The following is a 17,411-nucleotide window of genomic DNA, read 5'->3' on the forward strand; positions in this document are numbered from 1 at the left end:
GGACGGACTTTAAAGCGCGACCAACCAAAGTTGGACAAAAAAAAAGATACGCGTCTCGATAAACATACTGGAGGACACACCGTCCTTTATGGACGTCATCGATCGATCTAATGTGATCTCATTTTTCATTTTAACAGACCGACCACAAAGACGACGATGGAAGTTGGCGGATATACCACATTCACATATATTGGTGTTTAACGTAGAGTAAGGAAAATATAGCAGAAAAGAGATTATATTGAGTCTTTGCACGTCGTCTAAAGGGATGAGAATCCAGGAAGATTTGCCATACAGAAGTGACATTAAGAAGGATCATGGTAGCTAGATTGCCACAGTATAAGGCAATATATGTAATAAAATGGGAAAGCATGGATGAAATGCCGGAATGACAAAATCCTCCAGGTGTTTTCGTGATCGGATACTTAATTTTGATACATAGAATGACACGGTTTCTTAAGTCTTTATATTAACTACAATGTCTCTCTCTCTTTTGCATCAATTATCCAACGAATTTGTATCATTGTCATAATTCGTGCTCGTATTGAAGTTTTGTTGAGTGACACTCTGTTATATCCCTTACTTACTTTCCTACTTTTCCTGACATATAATGACTTACTTTTACCACGTAAAACAGAACAGAATTTTTTTGAGTAAAAAAAAGCATCAAAACAAAACCGCGGAAAAGACATTGAACTTTTTTCAACAAAAGAGATTCAGAAAAAAACAGCTGCGAAGGTTTAAGGTAGCTAGGAAGAATGGTATTTTATATGTTGTGTGACAGTTTAAACACTCTACTCGTCCGTCAGGTATTTTGTGTGAGATAAAGGCAAAAGATCAAGACGTCTAAATGATTGAGTGTTATTATATGATTATTTTAGCAAAACATAGCCAACAGATGCCAAAACATCTTAAAGTCACGCGTTACCAGAGCTGAAATCCGGTCAGATTAACGTATCTTTTGATTGCTACAATTATTCGCACTGTCTAGCAGTTGTTATCACTACGATGTGATACACCCTTCCAAGAAGACATGGGTCATGCATTTGAGTAAAGTGTGTAACAGGCAAATATTTACGTCTGTGGTTAAAAATAAGAAAAAACTGCGAACGATGACGCACTTGAATGAAGGTTCATGAATGATGATGATCGTGGTCGTATCGCGTCAAAAACGGTCTACCTAAACACCGAATGTCGTGTTATCTTTGTTTTGGCTTTTTAATCTTTTGCTGTCTCGCTAACAATCAGGTCATTAGGGACATCATCTGGCAACGTTTTCACTTTCTGCTAAAATACTGTAATGCTTCGGAAGAAAGATAATTTTACTAAACATTTCTGCAGAATGTTTTCTACCTTCAACACTGTTTGACACAATTATTCGATGTACACTAGGAAATCGGCCTAACTGCGACTGCTGCTGGGCAAAACGCTTTAACCTCTGCCTCTTTCACTTTTCCACCAAATTTCCTTCTACATAGCCAGTGAGCGTATGGTGGTTAGACATAATTTACCACTTTAGTAACAGGGTGCAGTTGGTAGGAAAATCATCACCTTCGATGTGCGAGTAAGGTCTACACGAGTTTAAATGCCACAGCTAAAGGCTTCAAAGTAATCTTTTACTCTTAGATAAACGTTTAAACGTGCAGTAAGGCAATAATATAGCGGTAGTTTCGCTTTTAAACTTTTGCGAAAGCTTTCGCCATGGGAAAGAAATTGATTGTAGTTTATTTCAAGGTAGCAACGAAGGAATTAAAAAAGAGAAAAAAGGGTTTTCAGTTACTGAAAAACAATACATGACATTTGAATGTTAGTGCATTAAGAAAGTACAGCAAATGCATAATAGATTGTAGGGATTTTAATACAATTTTCATATAAAGTAAACGTGTTATCAAACATATTTATCCGATATCAATAGCATAAATCACTTATTGTATGATATATCTTATTATAAACCTAATGTAAAGTCATTGAATATGATTGTAAGAACCGTCTACTGATAATTGAAGATATACATACGTAACATATAATACCGTAACACAAAACAAACGAAACATGAAAAACAGAATATTCATACAAGATAAAACTTTGAACATCAACAAAAGTTTGGCCTAAAGTTTGTCAGCATTAACCGACTAACATACATCAGCGGCTAGAAGCTTTTCTGCTGGATGAATAAAAAGGAAACGAGAAATAGAAATATACGCAACATAATAAAGCCATGAAAAAGCACAAAGAGAACATTAAGAGCAAGCATATCATGTTGTTCCGTACGGCGCGGGAGGGGGAAAGAAAAACTCCCAATACAAAAACACATTCCACGAGCATACCAATCACGAGATGACTAAACAGAGCAACGAAAGTTGGCTGCATTTCGTTTTCAACGCCGTGCAGAAGTAGCACGAGTGTCAGAACGGTAGAAGCACTGGGACGGTAGTCACAGTGTTCCAGCATCATGCATCAAGTTCTAGTCGAGAGCTTATGCTTTCGCACGGTACAACAGAGTAAAGAAGGGTGGGCGACATTGCATTGCCACTTTAATCATCACTAAGTCTTGTCGCTAAGGATTTTCTTTAGCTTTCAACCCCATTCCTTAATTCTCTCTTGTGAATTCTCTCTATGTGATGCCTGTCCTCGAGCTTTCTTTAGGCTGTTTATTTTCCATGCTATGTTGTTTGTCCAACATTTTACCCTCATCTCGTTCTCACTGAACGGTTTCGAGTTCACGTTGGAGAAGAAAAAAAAAGCGATAGGAACTACCACACACATTAAGAAAAATGGTGCTCAAAGCTTTGGTAGGGACACAGGTAAATGATGGGTGTGTTCTTGTAACATCCTTTGCCACATGTACATTCATCGCACAAGGATGCGGTGCAGCATTCGTAAGGTGAAAATTAGTGAACAGGTACCCGGGGTGTTGCACCAGTGGTACTGCACTACGAGGCACTCTGTGTGGTTGTGTGTGTGTTCTGGAATGAAAAATGTAGGAAGCGTTATTTCATAATTTCCACCACATTTCCTCTCCTATACCTACGCATTCTTTCACTTTCATCTGTTCCCATCTGTTGTACCAGAAATATGGTATAGAAATCTACAACATATCGACGGCTGTTAGTCTCTGTTCGACGTCGTCTTATTTAGATTAGGTCCCGATGTGAAATGTTTCAAGGATTTTTATACCGTGATTATTATGTTTCTCAACAACAGCACCTACACACACACACGCGCGCGCGCATTCTTTTGCTCTTTCCCTTCGATCACCAGTTTCGGACAACCTTTAGTTGGCCACCTTTTTTTTCACCAGCACCACCACCAATAGCCAATTGATGCTGACCCAAAAGGGAACTATCGGGAGTTTTTTTTTTTTGAGAAGGCGCCTTAGCTTTGCTGTTCAAATCACTCGAGACTCGACTGAAAGAAAAGAAGCGTATGTTTTTATTTCTGTTTTTTTTTCTTTTCTGAATACACCATTATAAGAACAGAACGAATGTGATGAAGGGAAGAAACATGTAGAAGAAGAAAAAGCAAAGTAAAACTCTTTACGGGGCTGGTGAGATGATGGGGGCGACGTACCGTTTTCTATCTTCTCGGTCCAGGTTCCCGGCCCGGTTTGCGAAGGGAAAGGAAAGATCGAAAATCATTACCAACGCGAACGAGATCGCATATGGCCGGGGCAAGTAGGCATACCTTTTTGAGGTTTGCCAACGTCCACCTAAGTCAAACCATGCCTGGGTCCGAATACCTTCCATCCCTTTCGAGCTTATGTTTTTTCAGGCATTTGTATTGCAGTTGTGGTTCGTTGGTTTTTTTTTTTCATTGTGATGAATGGTAAGAATTCTTCAAGAATCAAAACGAGTAACGAAAAAAAACACGCAAGAACCAACGGACACACCAAAGGGACAAAGTGCTGTCAGAGTGTTGGTTGCCATTGGAGAAAACATGTCTCGACACGATTGAAGGTGTACCACACAGATGAAGTGGTAAATCTCTTAATTATTATTTTTAGCTACCAATACCACCGACCAACCGAGGGGAGCCGAAACAGAAGGTAAAGTTGGGCAAGGTAAAAAGCTAACTCCTTTCCTACATATAATCGCGCACACTCAAAGGTAAGAGAAAAGGGATCTCGCTGGCCGAGACGGTTCCCTTTTTGCGTCAAGTAGTAAAACTTTTTATCACTTTGATCAACCGGATGCAGAGCGCTAGGGGAAACCGGGTAAACACACAACCAGACGGTACAAAAGTACACAATAACACGATGGTGGCTGTTTTGTAGAATGGATCGTTTGATGTTCGACACGAGGAAGGTATATATTGGATGTCGTCGCATCCATGCGAATAGTCGCTGGATCAAAAACATTGACAGCAAAAATCCGCTGTAACTGTAAAAAAAACCCTTTTTTATTGTGAGTATTTCATCATTTTTAAGTACAAATATTCCATTCAAAAGAAGGAGATACATTGCAGTCAAAACTCCGTTTTAAAATAGAACTCTCTCAAAATTAGGTCACTTTTGCTTTTGAGTACTAGGAGGGTAGCTTTTACGCGTGACTAACTAAAAGATCGCATTCTTTCGAAACAAAACAAAAATCATCAAAAGAAACAAATGCACTTCCATCCTTCCATTGATAACAAAGGAGTTATATGACCCAGGATTAGGTTCGAAAAAGACAAAAAAAATGTCAGTGCATTATGCTTCAATGACCATGCTCAAGACATCGAATGGGCTGGTAGAGAATACAAATCCCAAAAAAGGACTTAAATGAAGAGCCCCCATTTCGGATACAATTAATGGATTTTAAATTTTTCTTCTAACAAATTTAAAAGCTTTTTGCTTCTTCTTCCTTTCGTAAATAGGGTTTCACGCACAGAGCAAAAGTGCCCATTAAATTGCTCCCAGCTAATCCATCCGACAAATGCCGCCATTCAGAAGAGCTCAGTATAATGATGATGATGACAATGTGCTTTGGCAGTAATTGTTTCATGTTTGTACTGGTCACAAATCGATTGGAATCCATTGTCGTTGCAAGAAGCTTTGAAGCGGTAGTGGCGATGTTTTAGAGAAGATTTTCCTTTTGCTACCTTCTTATTACAGAGGGTCTAACGGCTGTTGAACAAATTACGTCTAATCCGATCAGGGGCTGGTTGAAGATGTTAAGTGCCTTCCTTTTGAATGCTTTACAAACTAGCTGGGTAATTGGTACAACAATTTCAAATTGTGCATTTTTGTGTGTAAGCAATGATTTAAATTTTGTGGAAAATATTTTTATTTCTAGCAAAATTAATTACTTCAAAGAATATATTGTAAGAAAAGAAATTTAATGAAATATTTTCATCATTTTGACCAAAACATTCTTTAGTACTATATGTACATATCTCAGTACGAGCAGTGTCTCACGATCTGAACAGACAAAACCACACTCGCGTCGATTGAAATTGGTCATAGCGCAATAGGCGTAAATGAAGTGTAACTAAAAATTTAACACAATTTATTCGACAGTTTTCCGCCCGACGAATTCTTCTGTCACTTGTCCTCTTTCAACCGTCCAAATCATCGTCAGGTTGCGTCGGTACCATTGCTAAGTCGGTACCATTGGGCACATCCAACCCGATCAAGTGGCAATCGATTTTTGCTTACCGGCTCTAGTTCTGCGTAACTTTGTCCGCGTACTACAGCCATCTCTCGACGATATTAAGTTTCACTTCCATGTCCATCGAATTATCGCTTTTGCCAAATAACGGTGCGTTCTATACCGGGCCGGGGCTCGCGCTTTAGGGGCTTCCCAGAAAATAACACATTTTAACGGATCGTTTGACATTACGAAAAATCTCGATTGCCCCTAAAGAAAATAGATACTTTTAGCTTCTGATCGTTCGGGTCACTTTGAAAAATGTCGACTTTATGATTTTAGAATTCCTGGGGAGAAGGGGAGAGCCGAGAAGGGGGTTGGAGAAACAAAAAATCCCGGTGTAACTAATCGTCTGTAGAATGAGGGATCGAATATTGCACACAATTTTAGTGAATTAGTTTAGAATATGTTTGTTTGATGAAAAACCCAAATTTGCAAAATGAAAGCTGATACAATCGATCTTCCACCGTCTAAAAAAAAGGCAAAGTTATGTACCACAATCCATTCTCGGTCAGGTTAGTAAAGTTTTAAATTACAGGTAGGAAGAAGGATGTTGCTCCCGCTTTACAGCGCCATCGGCAATAGGCCATTTGCTTGCGATTAATAGTTAATCGAGTTCATTACGTACCTGAGCATAGCCCAACAAACCTTAGCATTCACGTCATTGAAAGAAGACCGGGTAGGGTTGGAATTTGTCGGTACGGTACAAGCCGTACAGCTACATACTCTTTTGCCAGTGCAGAAAGCTTAACTAATATTAAGCATCCCTCAACAGAATATGTCAGCAACCGATTCACTTGACTGAGCAAATAGCTGCTGGCCAAGTCATTTACTTCTTGTGACATTTTGCGCAGGGTTTCTCTATCTCTCTTATTCCACCATGACGTATTTTACTGACGATGAACCATAGGAGACAGAAATTGATTAGCAAAGGGACATAAAAAAAGCTGGTCGCTACATCTTTTGATCTAGCAAAAATGTTAATTTTGTATTAAAAAAACAAAACGAATACGTACAGAAGCTTTCTGAGCCACATGAATGAGCAGTTCTGTGACCTCAGGCTTGTTCGAGGCATATATTCAGCACACGAAACAGAACCGCTCCCGGTGTCACCCGCCGGTTTTGTTGTGATGGTTTATGATTTTGCGTGAGCACTTCGTTATTTCAACAACGTTAATGATGAGAAAAAAACGTTCAAATTGCCATACAAATTTACACGGCAAGCTTCTACGGAATATCGAATGATTCGTCCGATCTTCGTCAAACCGTGCGCAAGTACGCGCAATTCGCTGAGGACATAAATCAACTCGGTGGTTCCAACAAGAATTAATGCACAGTCACCCGGCCGTCCGGTAAAGTACGTGACAAGCATTGACGAAAAGCATTTGCCGGCGATTTGAGAGACGCAAGCTTTTCGAACGAGGGGAGACACTAACATTGACAATTGGGCAATTGGACAAGCTGAGACTAGTCGCCTGGAGAACGTGAGCATCGTTTGACGATCGCGTGGTCTGTCTACCTTCACCACCTGCTGCTCCGGCCACACTCTGGACTGATTGTGCGCATCAATAATTGTGAAACATGACTGGGCCCAACGCCCACTTCCACCGGTGCTAATACATGTTCGATTCACCCACCAACAGCTCCGTTTGTTTGTCATCAATGGAAATGTCAACGAAAGTCTTCTGCCCGCTTGTTGACCGGTTTTAGCGGCCATGTCACCAGCATTCAATCTGCCCGACGTGGTCATGAAACGTGTGTTCATGGATATGGCGTAATGTGTTCCTTGAGTTCCCGCGAGTCTGTGATAAGATAAACGTCAAACACGATTGCCGAACCGGTATCAGGAACGATCGCCTGTTGCCAACGATGACGTTAAGAATGTGTGTACACTACAATTGAAGAATATTTCGAGTTCAGCACTCTCACCTGGTATGGGATCGATTGGCATGTCGATTGGGTCGACTCCGCGCTGTTTCAGGATCGGATGGACCGCGACACAGGACGCTCGTCGATGGCCAACGTCGGTCACTGAGGCACTGTTGGCGACTCCATTGCTATTGGACGGAAAGGATGCCGTCGGTATAGCGCTAGCGCTGACCATGCCCACTGCGGACAAGGCACCGGACAGACATACGACCGAAAGCAACAAGTTGGTGACTATTCCGGCTAGTGCACTGGTAGCCATTATCTTTTTCATCATCCGTCGTCGTTGGCTTGCTGCCTCCATCGTACGGCTTTCCGTTGATGGCATTCTGGCGCTGGACGTTAATTGGACGTCGATAGAATGACCAACTACGTATATTTGCACACCCGCTCACTTCAGGTCGACACTCAACACAGACCAACGATAACACTTGTAGCTTCAAACGCAACCATCAACACAAAATTGAACAACTTGAAGTATCACTGGATGCTCCACTTAGCTTTAGAATTAAGGATACTAATTTAACACACAAACGACACTATTATTCACTGTTGCCGGCATGTACACGCTTAGGATGGATACCAGGGAATCCTCATAACGAACTGACACTAAACCGGCTCACTTTTTCTTCACGCTTCACACTGAGGAGTTCCTCAGGATAACTATTGCCGGCAGAATCGTAGCAGAAACTTACGAAACGTTCTGTTCTGGATCTGTTCTAATGCTCGTCGGTGCCGTATATCACAGCCAGTGCCGCATTTCCGTTTTTTGTACTCGTACTATGCTGATCAGCCCGGGCAGCGTTATTGCAGAAGAAGTATGACCTTCTTTCCTAAAACGAAAAGCGTTGACAGGGTACACCGCTTATTAGCTTCCGTGTCCGAATAATGCGACGAGAACTGATTGGATACTACACCGGCGCTGTTGGGAATGGTAGCGTTTTCTTATGTGTTTTTCTTTCCCTGTTCTGCCTTCCTTTGCTACTGTACTGAACTGATGGCATTAAACCACGACATCAACCGGTCAGGGAAAGGGCTCAACCGTCATCCCCATCAACTGGAACCATCCGCAAAGGTGGTTGTTATCGTAGAGACATTTGAAAGACACCGGTAGGTGCACGAACTTTTCACCTTAATGCTGCCGCTTTCTTGGATGGTGTTTGGTTATGTATTTTTGCTCACCAACACGCACATACACACATCAACATTAGCGCACCAATACACACACATAACGACTGTTGATACACACGAATGCAGCAAACATTCGGGCACACACGGTTTGATTTCAGCAGGCTCTGTGTCTACCGTTGCCCGAAAGTTGGTTTGTATCGCGGTTTATCTTGCTGATCGATTAAAAAACCGCACACACACACACACACATACATACACCGACGCAGTCGCCGCCGCCGTCGATGCCGCTAGCGTTTGTTTCTTTGTGTATTCGTGCTCTGGCTTTTTCCGGCAAAGTACACCTTGCAAATATTTTCTCTGATGAGCAAACCGCGCGCACTCTCTCTCTCTCGTTCTTTCTCACACTCTTGCTTCCTGCTTTATGTTGCCCTCTCGCGGTAATTCTTTATTTCGCGCAGGGGAAACAAATAAGGGTAGCAGCTGGGTAGGAGGATCTGTACGTCTCGCGGGAGTACGATTTATAGCGAAGAATGTCGTCGGCCAACTCTTTCACGTGCGTCTCTCGAGTCGCGCTTCCTGTTTCTTTCGCGCACTTGCCGCATCGGCCAAACTTGATGAAATGGATTTTCGATTGCTTCCCGATCAATGAATGGGGCACACCAGTGCAGGCGATTCTGGTTGCGGTTTTGTTCACTTTTCGTTTTTGTTACTGTTCACTTTACGACCGAATGTAAACTGTTGCCGTTGCTATTCACTTCGAACGTTACACGCCTTTCAACACGTTTATTTGCTATTGCGAGTGGCATGAAACGCGAAAACAGGCGCCGCGGACACAAGCTGGTAAGAGGATTTAGTAAATAAATCGCGTTCCGCGTCTAAGAATCTATTCTTGTTAGCTCTATGGCGAGCTTAAATCAAAATATGGAACGTCTGATAAATTTATCATAGGTAGTAAATTAAATGCACCAAGCCGTACACCAAACCGCGTACGTCCGAGGGTACGACCGACCGAAATGCTAACCACGACGACGACCGGGATGCACGTCCACACACTTCGATTAGTCTAAGTGAAATGGTTTTTAACGTTTTATGCTTTGCTATGCTGTTTGCTTTGCTACGGCCGTTGGAGGTTCTCTCCCGCTCTCTGCGCGTGTTTGACAAATTGACTGAGAGAATATGTTGGGATAGAAATTAAGACCTGTTTATTGGTACTGCAACAGCGGAAATAGTGTTATTGTTTTTTTATGTTTTAGCTGTTTTTTGTGAATCGCGCACTAAAACTTGATGTAATAAGGGAAAGTTAGTCAAGAAAGGTAAAAATACTGTGAAGCAATTAACAACAGTATCAAATTAAAAGTAAATTTTCATTTGTTTCTAGCAAAGCACTCATTAATTAAATGTGTAAAAAATAAACAACGCTTTTGAGAGCACAAATACGCAAACATATAAAATCAAAAAAACGTTTGATGAGAAAGGAAAATAAATTACAATAAATCTTGTGTTGCGCATTGCAATCAGGACACCAATATGTCGGACGCGTTGAGGAAACAATGTATGTACTCACCTGCCGTTAACGCATGTTGAATGTTTCGGCTGATGTGTCAAAACAATCTGAACGGAATCTTCGTTTGCCGGAACGAAACAAAGCGAATATTATTCGCAGCGGTGATAAAGTGCATTTTCTATACTTTGCTTTAGGTTAGGTAGCGACAGAAGGTTTTGGTGTTGTTTCGTGATCATCCTTTTTTATCAGTATGTGCTTGAAATAGTCAATAAAGTGATACGTGGTTCCGTTGCCGTGCGGTAGACGGTTGACGGTTAGCGGCTAGAGGAGAAGGCAGCAACGAAGAGCGGAAGAATAGAATACGTGGGCATCCGCATAGCCGTGCGGCTATTTACTTACACACTTTTTGTTGGTGCGATGCCGCCATTCACGATGCGTAAGGTTTCCTTGACCCATTTTGTGCCAATCGTAGCGGTAGCGTTCCTGTGCTTGTTTGGTGTCGCATTCGTACATGGCGAACAGAAAAGCCATCCCATCACTACGCAGCTATCGGCCAAATGGGGCATCACGCCGGTGCAGCTAGAAATTGCCGAATTCATCGACGAGGAAAGTGCCAACTCGTTCTGGGATTACGTGGATCTGTTGAACAAAGTTTCCGGCGGTTTGTACCACTTAGGTAAGTGTGCATTACAAAACTGTGCGATTGATAATAAACGGCAACGTACTGATAAGGGGTTTCTTTTATAACTTTTGACAGAAACGGAAGAAAAACGCTACCAAAAATCGATCGAATTAGCATCGGACATTCTCGGCGATGGTCAAATCGGTTTGCTAAAGTTGGCACTTTCGTTGCACAGCTTCTCGCCAAAAGTGCAGGCCCATCTTCAGGTGGCCACCGAGGTGCTGGCAAAGGGTGACTGTGAGACAACTATATTCGCTAGCGTTAATGGGAAGGTAGCATGTGAAGTGATCGATCTAGTGAGCATCTTACGCTCGGGAACGAAAGATTCGTCCTCCGTCGAAACGTTTGCCATCGATCACATCTATCCTGGGTCGGAAAACAATTCCCTTACCGTGGTGCTTTACGGTGAGATCGGTACGCGTGAGTTTAAGGAATTTCACGACGCCATTAAACTGGAAACGGAACGCGGAACCGTGCGATACGTGTTGCGGCATTACGTGAGGAAGGTATCATCAAGGAAAGTACGCCTTTCCGGGTATGGTGTCGAGTTGCATCTTAAATCAACCGAATACAAGAGTCAGGATGATTCACCCCGTGCGCAGGATTCATCGGCAACCGTGGACAGTTCGGCGGACTCCACCGATGAGCTCGAAGCGGAAGTTGAAGGTTTTGATTTTGCTCAGCTGAAGAAACGTTTCCCGCATCTGAGCCACCCATTAGATCGATTCCGTAATGCTTTGCTGGAAAAGCACGAAGAAATAGCTCCACTAAAGGCTTGGGAGTTTCAGGAGCTTGGCCTGCAGGCCGCTCAACGGATCGCTGAAATGCAGGGCGATGAAGCGCTGCAAATGTTGCAGTTTATTTCGCAGAATTTTCCCACACAGGCCAAATCATTGCTCACACAAACGGTGCCGGAAGATTTCAAGAAAGAGATGCGCCATAACATCGAAGTGTTTGGGCGCAACTTGAACTTGCAGCCGCCGGATTCGGCCCTCTTTCTTAATGGGTTGTTTTTCGACGCAGAAACGATCGACACGGTCACGTTGCTTGATACGCTGCGTTCGGAGATGCGCGTGCTCGAAGGGTTAAACCGCATCAACATCCGTGGTGGAAGCGCAACGCCGCTACTCGGGCTGGATTTATCTTCCAGCTCGAAGGAGTTCGCTATCGACATACGGGATTCGGCCATTACGTGGATAAATGATCTGGAAAACGATGCCCAGTACCGGCGGTGGCCGGGAAGCCTGAAGGATTTACTTCGACCGACGTTTCCCGGTATGCTGCGCAACATTCGCAAGAATCTGTTCAATCTGGTGCTTGTCGTCGATCCTGTAGAGGGCGATAGTGCCGGTAGGGATATTGTGAAGCTGGCTGAAAGTTTTGTTGTACATATGGCACCGGTTAGAATAGGGTTAGTGTTTCGGACTGGTGAAGGAGAAGATTACCGGGCACTAACGTGCGGATTTAACTACGTGCAGCAGAAGAAATCGGCTACCGAGGCACTTGGGTTTTTGACCGATCTATATGCGGCCACCGCTGACCAGAAAGTTATCCGGTTTGCTGACGTACGTCAAGTGCTGAAGAAAAAGTTTAACCGGCTGAAATTGGAAGAAATCGATGAAATTTTGGGTGAAGATTCGGATTTCGATTATGGGCGCCAGTTGGCGCAGGAGTTTATCGATCGTCTTGGCTTGAAAACCGTACCTCAAGCCCTGCTGAACGGTGTGCTGTTGCCCCAATCTGCACTGACGAGCGATGAATTTGAGGAAACAATTCTTACGGAAATTATGCAGCAAACACCAACGCTACAGAAGGCCGTCTATATGGGTGATCTGCACGAAGGTGAACCCGTGATCGATTACTTGATGAAGCAGCCACACGTGATGCCACGCTTGAATCAGCGCGTCCTATCACAGGATGAACCGCATTTTATCGATATGTCAGGGCGAGCGCATCCGGACCTGGAAGATATAGCAGCACTCGGGCAGCTATCGAATCCCGATCTTACGGCAACGCTGATGAAAAATTTGAAATATTTCGGCGGCAAATCTACCTTCCAAAAGTTCCTCGGCTATAGGGTACATTTCCTTACCGTGTGGGTTGTAGGAGATTTGCGCGAAGCAGCATCCAGAAAGCAGCTGAAAAATGCACTCAAATTCATGGTATAATCACCTTTCCGAACTAATTGCGTACGGGTAATTTAAAAAGAATTTTTCTTTCTAGAAATCATCCTCCGGTACACGGGTTGCCTTTATCCCCAACGTAGACGGAAAGGATGCAATTCGTTCGGAGTTGAAAAAGGATCTGAATTCGCTGGTATGGGCCACCATTAACACGCTGGAAGCGGATGAATCGTACGATCTTGTGATGAAACTGTTCGAAGCGTATGAAACCGATCCTGGAACTGTTGCTTCAACGGTACCGGACTCCGTGATTGGGTTTTTGCCTGCCACCCAGATGCATCTCAAGATGCTCCGTGTATACTGTCAGCGTGTGCTAAAGCTAAAAGCATCCGCTGGAACGGTGATGGCAAACGGACGGCTGCTAGGAGTATTTGAAGCGGATGAATTCTTCGATACGGAAGATTTTGGCCTGCTGGAAAGTTTCAATGCGCTTCAGTACACGGACAAAATACGGACCGCAATGAAGCTAGCTTCCCTGTCCGAAGCGGACGATACGCCGGCCATCACGAGCGATACGATAATGAAACTCGTGTCGATTCTGGTACCGCGGCAACAGTCGAAATCGCGATATACAATCCCGACCGAGATTCAGGACAATCATACGGCGGTGAAACTGTCACCGAAACGTACCGATCAGCCGTTCTTCGAAATCGTAGCCGTGCTGGATCCGGCTTCAAGGGGTGCGCAAAAGCTGTCCTCGCTGCTATTGCTTCTGCGCGATGTGGTCAACTGTCAGATGAAGATTTTCTTCTGTGCGATCGATAAGCACAGCGATATGCCGGTCAAAACGTACGTTTAGTAATTTGTTTTTTAAACACCTCCGTTCGTTTGTTAATGTTTCCATTTTTTGTTTAAGGTTTTATCGCTTTGTTGTTGAGCCGGAACTGCACTTCACCAAAGACGGTAGACTGTCGGCTGGACCGTCAGCTAAATTCGTAGGATTACCCGCAAATCCTTTACTAACCCAAAGCCTGAATGTAAGCACATTTTTCTTCGCGTAAGAATTGCTTTTCTCAAACTAATGTTCTATTTGTTTATGTACATTTATCTGATAGGTGCCTGAAAACTGGCTTGTAGAAGTCGTCCGTTCGGTGTACGATCTGGACAACATTAAGCTGTCGGAAATAAACGGCCCAGTTCACTCGGAGTACGAGTTGGAGTACCTACTGCTGGAAGGCCACTGTTTCGACAGTACCACCGGTTCACCACCACGCGGTTTGCAGATTACGCTCGGCACCGAAGATCGTCCGATCATCGTCGACACCATCGTTATGGCCAATTTGGGCTACTTCCAGCTAAAAGCCAATCCAGGTGCATGGATTTTGAAGCTTCGGCATGGAAAGAGTGCTGATATTTACGACATTACCAGTGCCGATGGGCCAAATACGGTACACACGGCGGAAAGTACGCGCGTCATCATTAGCTCGCTACGATCGCACGTGTTGAAATTACGCGTCACGAAAAAACCGGGCATGGCCGGTGTCGATTTGTTGGGAGACGAAAAGGATGGAGCCGGTGGTGGTGGAATTTGGGATTCGATCAGTTCCATCGTGGGCACCGGTGGTGACAGTGCTGGCAGTACCGGTACAGGCGAAACGGAAGTGTTAAACATTTTCTCCGTCGCTTCGGGACATTTGTACGAGCGGCTGTTGCGTATCATGATGCTGTCACTGCTGAAACATACGAAAACACCGGTCAAGTTCTGGTTCCTGAAGAATTATCTCTCGCCACAGTTTATCGACTTTTTGCCCCATATGGCAGCGGAATACGGCTTCCAGTATGAGCTGGTACAGTACAAGTGGCCCCGCTGGTTGCATCAGCAGACGGAGAAACAGCGCATCATCTGGGGCTACAAGATCTTGTTCTTGGACGTTCTGTTTCCGCTTGACGTTAAGAAAATTATCTTCGTGGACGCTGACCAGATCGTACGGGCGGATATGAAGGAGCTGAACGATTTCGAGCTAGGTGGTGCACCGTACGGTTACACACCGTTCTGTGATTCACGGCAGGAGATGGAAGGGTTCCGTTTTTGGAAGCAGGGTTACTGGAAGAATCATCTGCAGGGTCGCAAGTACCACATCTCCGCACTGTACGTGGTCGATTTGAAGCGGTTCCGCAAGATAGCGGCCGGCGATCGTATCCGGGGCCAGTACCAAGCACTCAGCCAGGACCCGAACAGTTTGTCCAATCTCGATCAAGATCTGCCGAACAATATGATTCACCAGGTGGCAATAAAATCGCTTCCGCAGGAGTGGCTATGGTGCGAAACGTGGTGCAGCAGTGACACGTTGCAGTACGCCAAAACGATCGATTTGTGTAACAATCCACTAACGAAGGAAGCAAAACTGACGGCAGCCCAGCGCATCGTGCCAGAGTGGAAGGAATACGATGCGGAAATCAAGCGGCTGCAGGCGAAGGCTGACGACAGCGAGCATGAAGAGCAGGCAGCAATGGGACGCGATCCCAGTAATGTACATTCCACCGAAGGTAAGTTGATTTCATGCTTCGTTGTAAAGAAAAATGTAACTTTCAATAACACATTGCCATTTGTTCATTCCATCGATAAAGAATCTAATGTGAAAAGGCAACACACCGAGCTGTGATTGCGTATGGTGCTGTTCCGGATGCTGTTGCGATCGATCAAATCCGCCGATCGTGAAAGCGAGGGAAAGTATGCGCACGAATTTCGAATGCTTGCGCGTGTGTGTGTGAGTTGGAGATAGAAAAATGTTTTATGGAATAAAAAAGGGTGAACAAATAATGTTTTTTTTCCTCAATTACAACAATACGACGGACATTTGATTGCTGATCTGGCGTTGTTTCGTTTTGTGTTAAGATCACTATTTAAAAATCCTTAGGCAAAGCATTAGTCATAGCAATATGTTTATTGTTACTTTAAAAATAAGCAGAAAAGTAATGATAGGCAGAGTATAATACTTCTCGGTACATTGAGTATAGGATGAGGAAGAAAGAAACTTACTATAAACACTTGTAACGAAAAGCTGTTGATCTTACTGGCTAGCAAGTAGGAAGCGTGTCCACTCATATTTTACCCTGTTTGCTAATCATTCATCACTCGTTGTTGGCCGGCCAGCTTAATGGCGCGTTCGTTACGGAGCTAGTTGAAAGCAAATCTCGTTTAATAAGCTACATCCTTCGGGGACAGTCAGGGCAGAAGGCGTACGTGCGCATCCACACCATCAAACAATGTCGATGGAACGTGTGACCGCAGAGTGTTTCCAGCCGTTGCGTTCCCGTGATATTATGTTGACAAATGGAGCATTCATTTCTTCTGCAAAAAAAGGTGAACACGATAAGAGCATTTAAAAGCGATTAAATGTTTACGATCAATGAAGATCGCTTGCTGTATGTTGTAAAATTCGTTTTTTTGCCATACTTACCTAATATCCAAGCAAGGCATAACGCTGCTGTGTGTCGGTTCGAGCAAAAATGCTGCACCAAACCATGCAAGCCAGTTGCTTTGCCTGTGAGCATCACCGGTTGCTTTCCGTTCGTCCTGTTTAGCGTACATTTTCTGCAACATTTCTCTTCGTCCAAACCAATGAGGATGCAGCAGAAGGTTCCTTTCGGTGCGCAGGTAGATCACAATAGACCACCCTCGGTGAAGGGATGAAGTTGGCAATTCTCGCTTATAGTTGTGTTCGCTGCATGCTGATGAATGAACACTTCTCCCGAGCAACACGTTCGCCAATCAGAGGCTTTGTTGTTACTGGTGGATCTTTACTGCTTAACGAGAGTGTACAGAAACGCTTTGTGTAGCGAATTGATGCTAATAGTTTCATGCACACAACCGGCAAATGGAACGTACCTTACGTGTTTTGATGTAATCCAGCTTACCAAGCATATGAAAATGCACACAGCAACAAATTACACTCGGAATTCGAAAAAAGACGATTAGGTCAATCGGACATTAAAGGGAGTGAAATAAAACTCATGTTTGATGCTGTCTCCGATAGTCTTATCAACTGTAATAGCCTTCCGTTCTTATCCATGGTTTTTGTTTTGTTTTGTTTAAATTGTACTTTTCACTCTAAACCCCTCTTCGTTGTGGCCAATTGTGGCTCGGATATTGGTTGTGCATGCTAGCGGCGCTCACTCAACCTACCAATGTCTGCCAACCCACGAATGATACTGTGCAACGCGGAAGGATTAATGCAACGTTTTATGCCCTCGGTTGGGTTTGGGACACGATTCGTAATCTAAATATCGTACAACACAGCAATCTCCAACGAGCTTGTAGTGTGATGGGTTTTAATCGGTACATTGAACAAACGCTACTGATAACGCTGTCCCGTTAGTTGTGTGCGTAAAAAGCCAATTCGTGTATTTTTGCAGATGCA

General features: G+C 43.8%; 2 protein-coding genes and 1 long non-coding RNA gene across 3 annotated transcripts in view; 1 reads left to right on the forward strand and 2 right to left on the reverse strand.

The window, feature by feature from the left end:
• Nucleotides 1–9,769, reverse strand: part of LOC125761698 (glypican-6) — a 62,560-nt gene extending 52,791 nt beyond the window's left edge. The window contains exon 1 of the mRNA XM_049423134.1: nucleotides 7,554–9,769. Within this exon, the coding sequence (XP_049279091.1) occupies nucleotides 7,554–7,878 (325 nt within the window). The 5' untranslated portion in view covers nucleotides 7,879–9,769. The remainder of the gene's footprint in view (nucleotides 1–7,553) is intronic.
• A 484-nt stretch (nucleotides 9,770–10,253) lies between these two features.
• Nucleotides 10,254–15,811, forward strand: LOC125761690 (UDP-glucose:glycoprotein glucosyltransferase). Its single transcript, XM_049423120.1, has 6 exons — nucleotides 10,254–10,861; nucleotides 10,943–13,029; nucleotides 13,091–13,839; nucleotides 13,907–14,027; nucleotides 14,106–15,537; nucleotides 15,619–15,811. The coding sequence occupies exons 1-6, from the start codon at nucleotides 10,603–10,605 to the stop codon at nucleotides 15,651–15,653; spliced, it is 4,683 nt and encodes a 1,560-aa protein (XP_049279077.1). The 5' UTR covers nucleotides 10,254–10,602; the 3' UTR covers nucleotides 15,654–15,811.
• Nucleotides 15,812–15,916: 105 nt separating this feature from the next.
• Nucleotides 15,917–17,357, reverse strand: LOC125761747 (uncharacterized). The gene is made up of 3 exons (XR_007418137.1): nucleotides 16,880–17,357; nucleotides 16,452–16,794; nucleotides 15,917–16,342 (listed from the first exon to the last, which is right to left on the reverse strand). It is a non-coding gene; the product is annotated as an uncharacterized LOC125761747 (long non-coding RNA).
• Nucleotides 17,358–17,411: the final 54 nt, after the last annotated feature.

This window comes from Anopheles funestus, chromosome 2RL (assembly GCF_943734845.2).
Source record: "Anopheles funestus chromosome 2RL, idAnoFuneDA-416_04, whole genome shotgun sequence".
NCBI lineage: Eukaryota > Metazoa > Arthropoda > Insecta > Diptera > Culicidae > Anopheles > Anopheles funestus.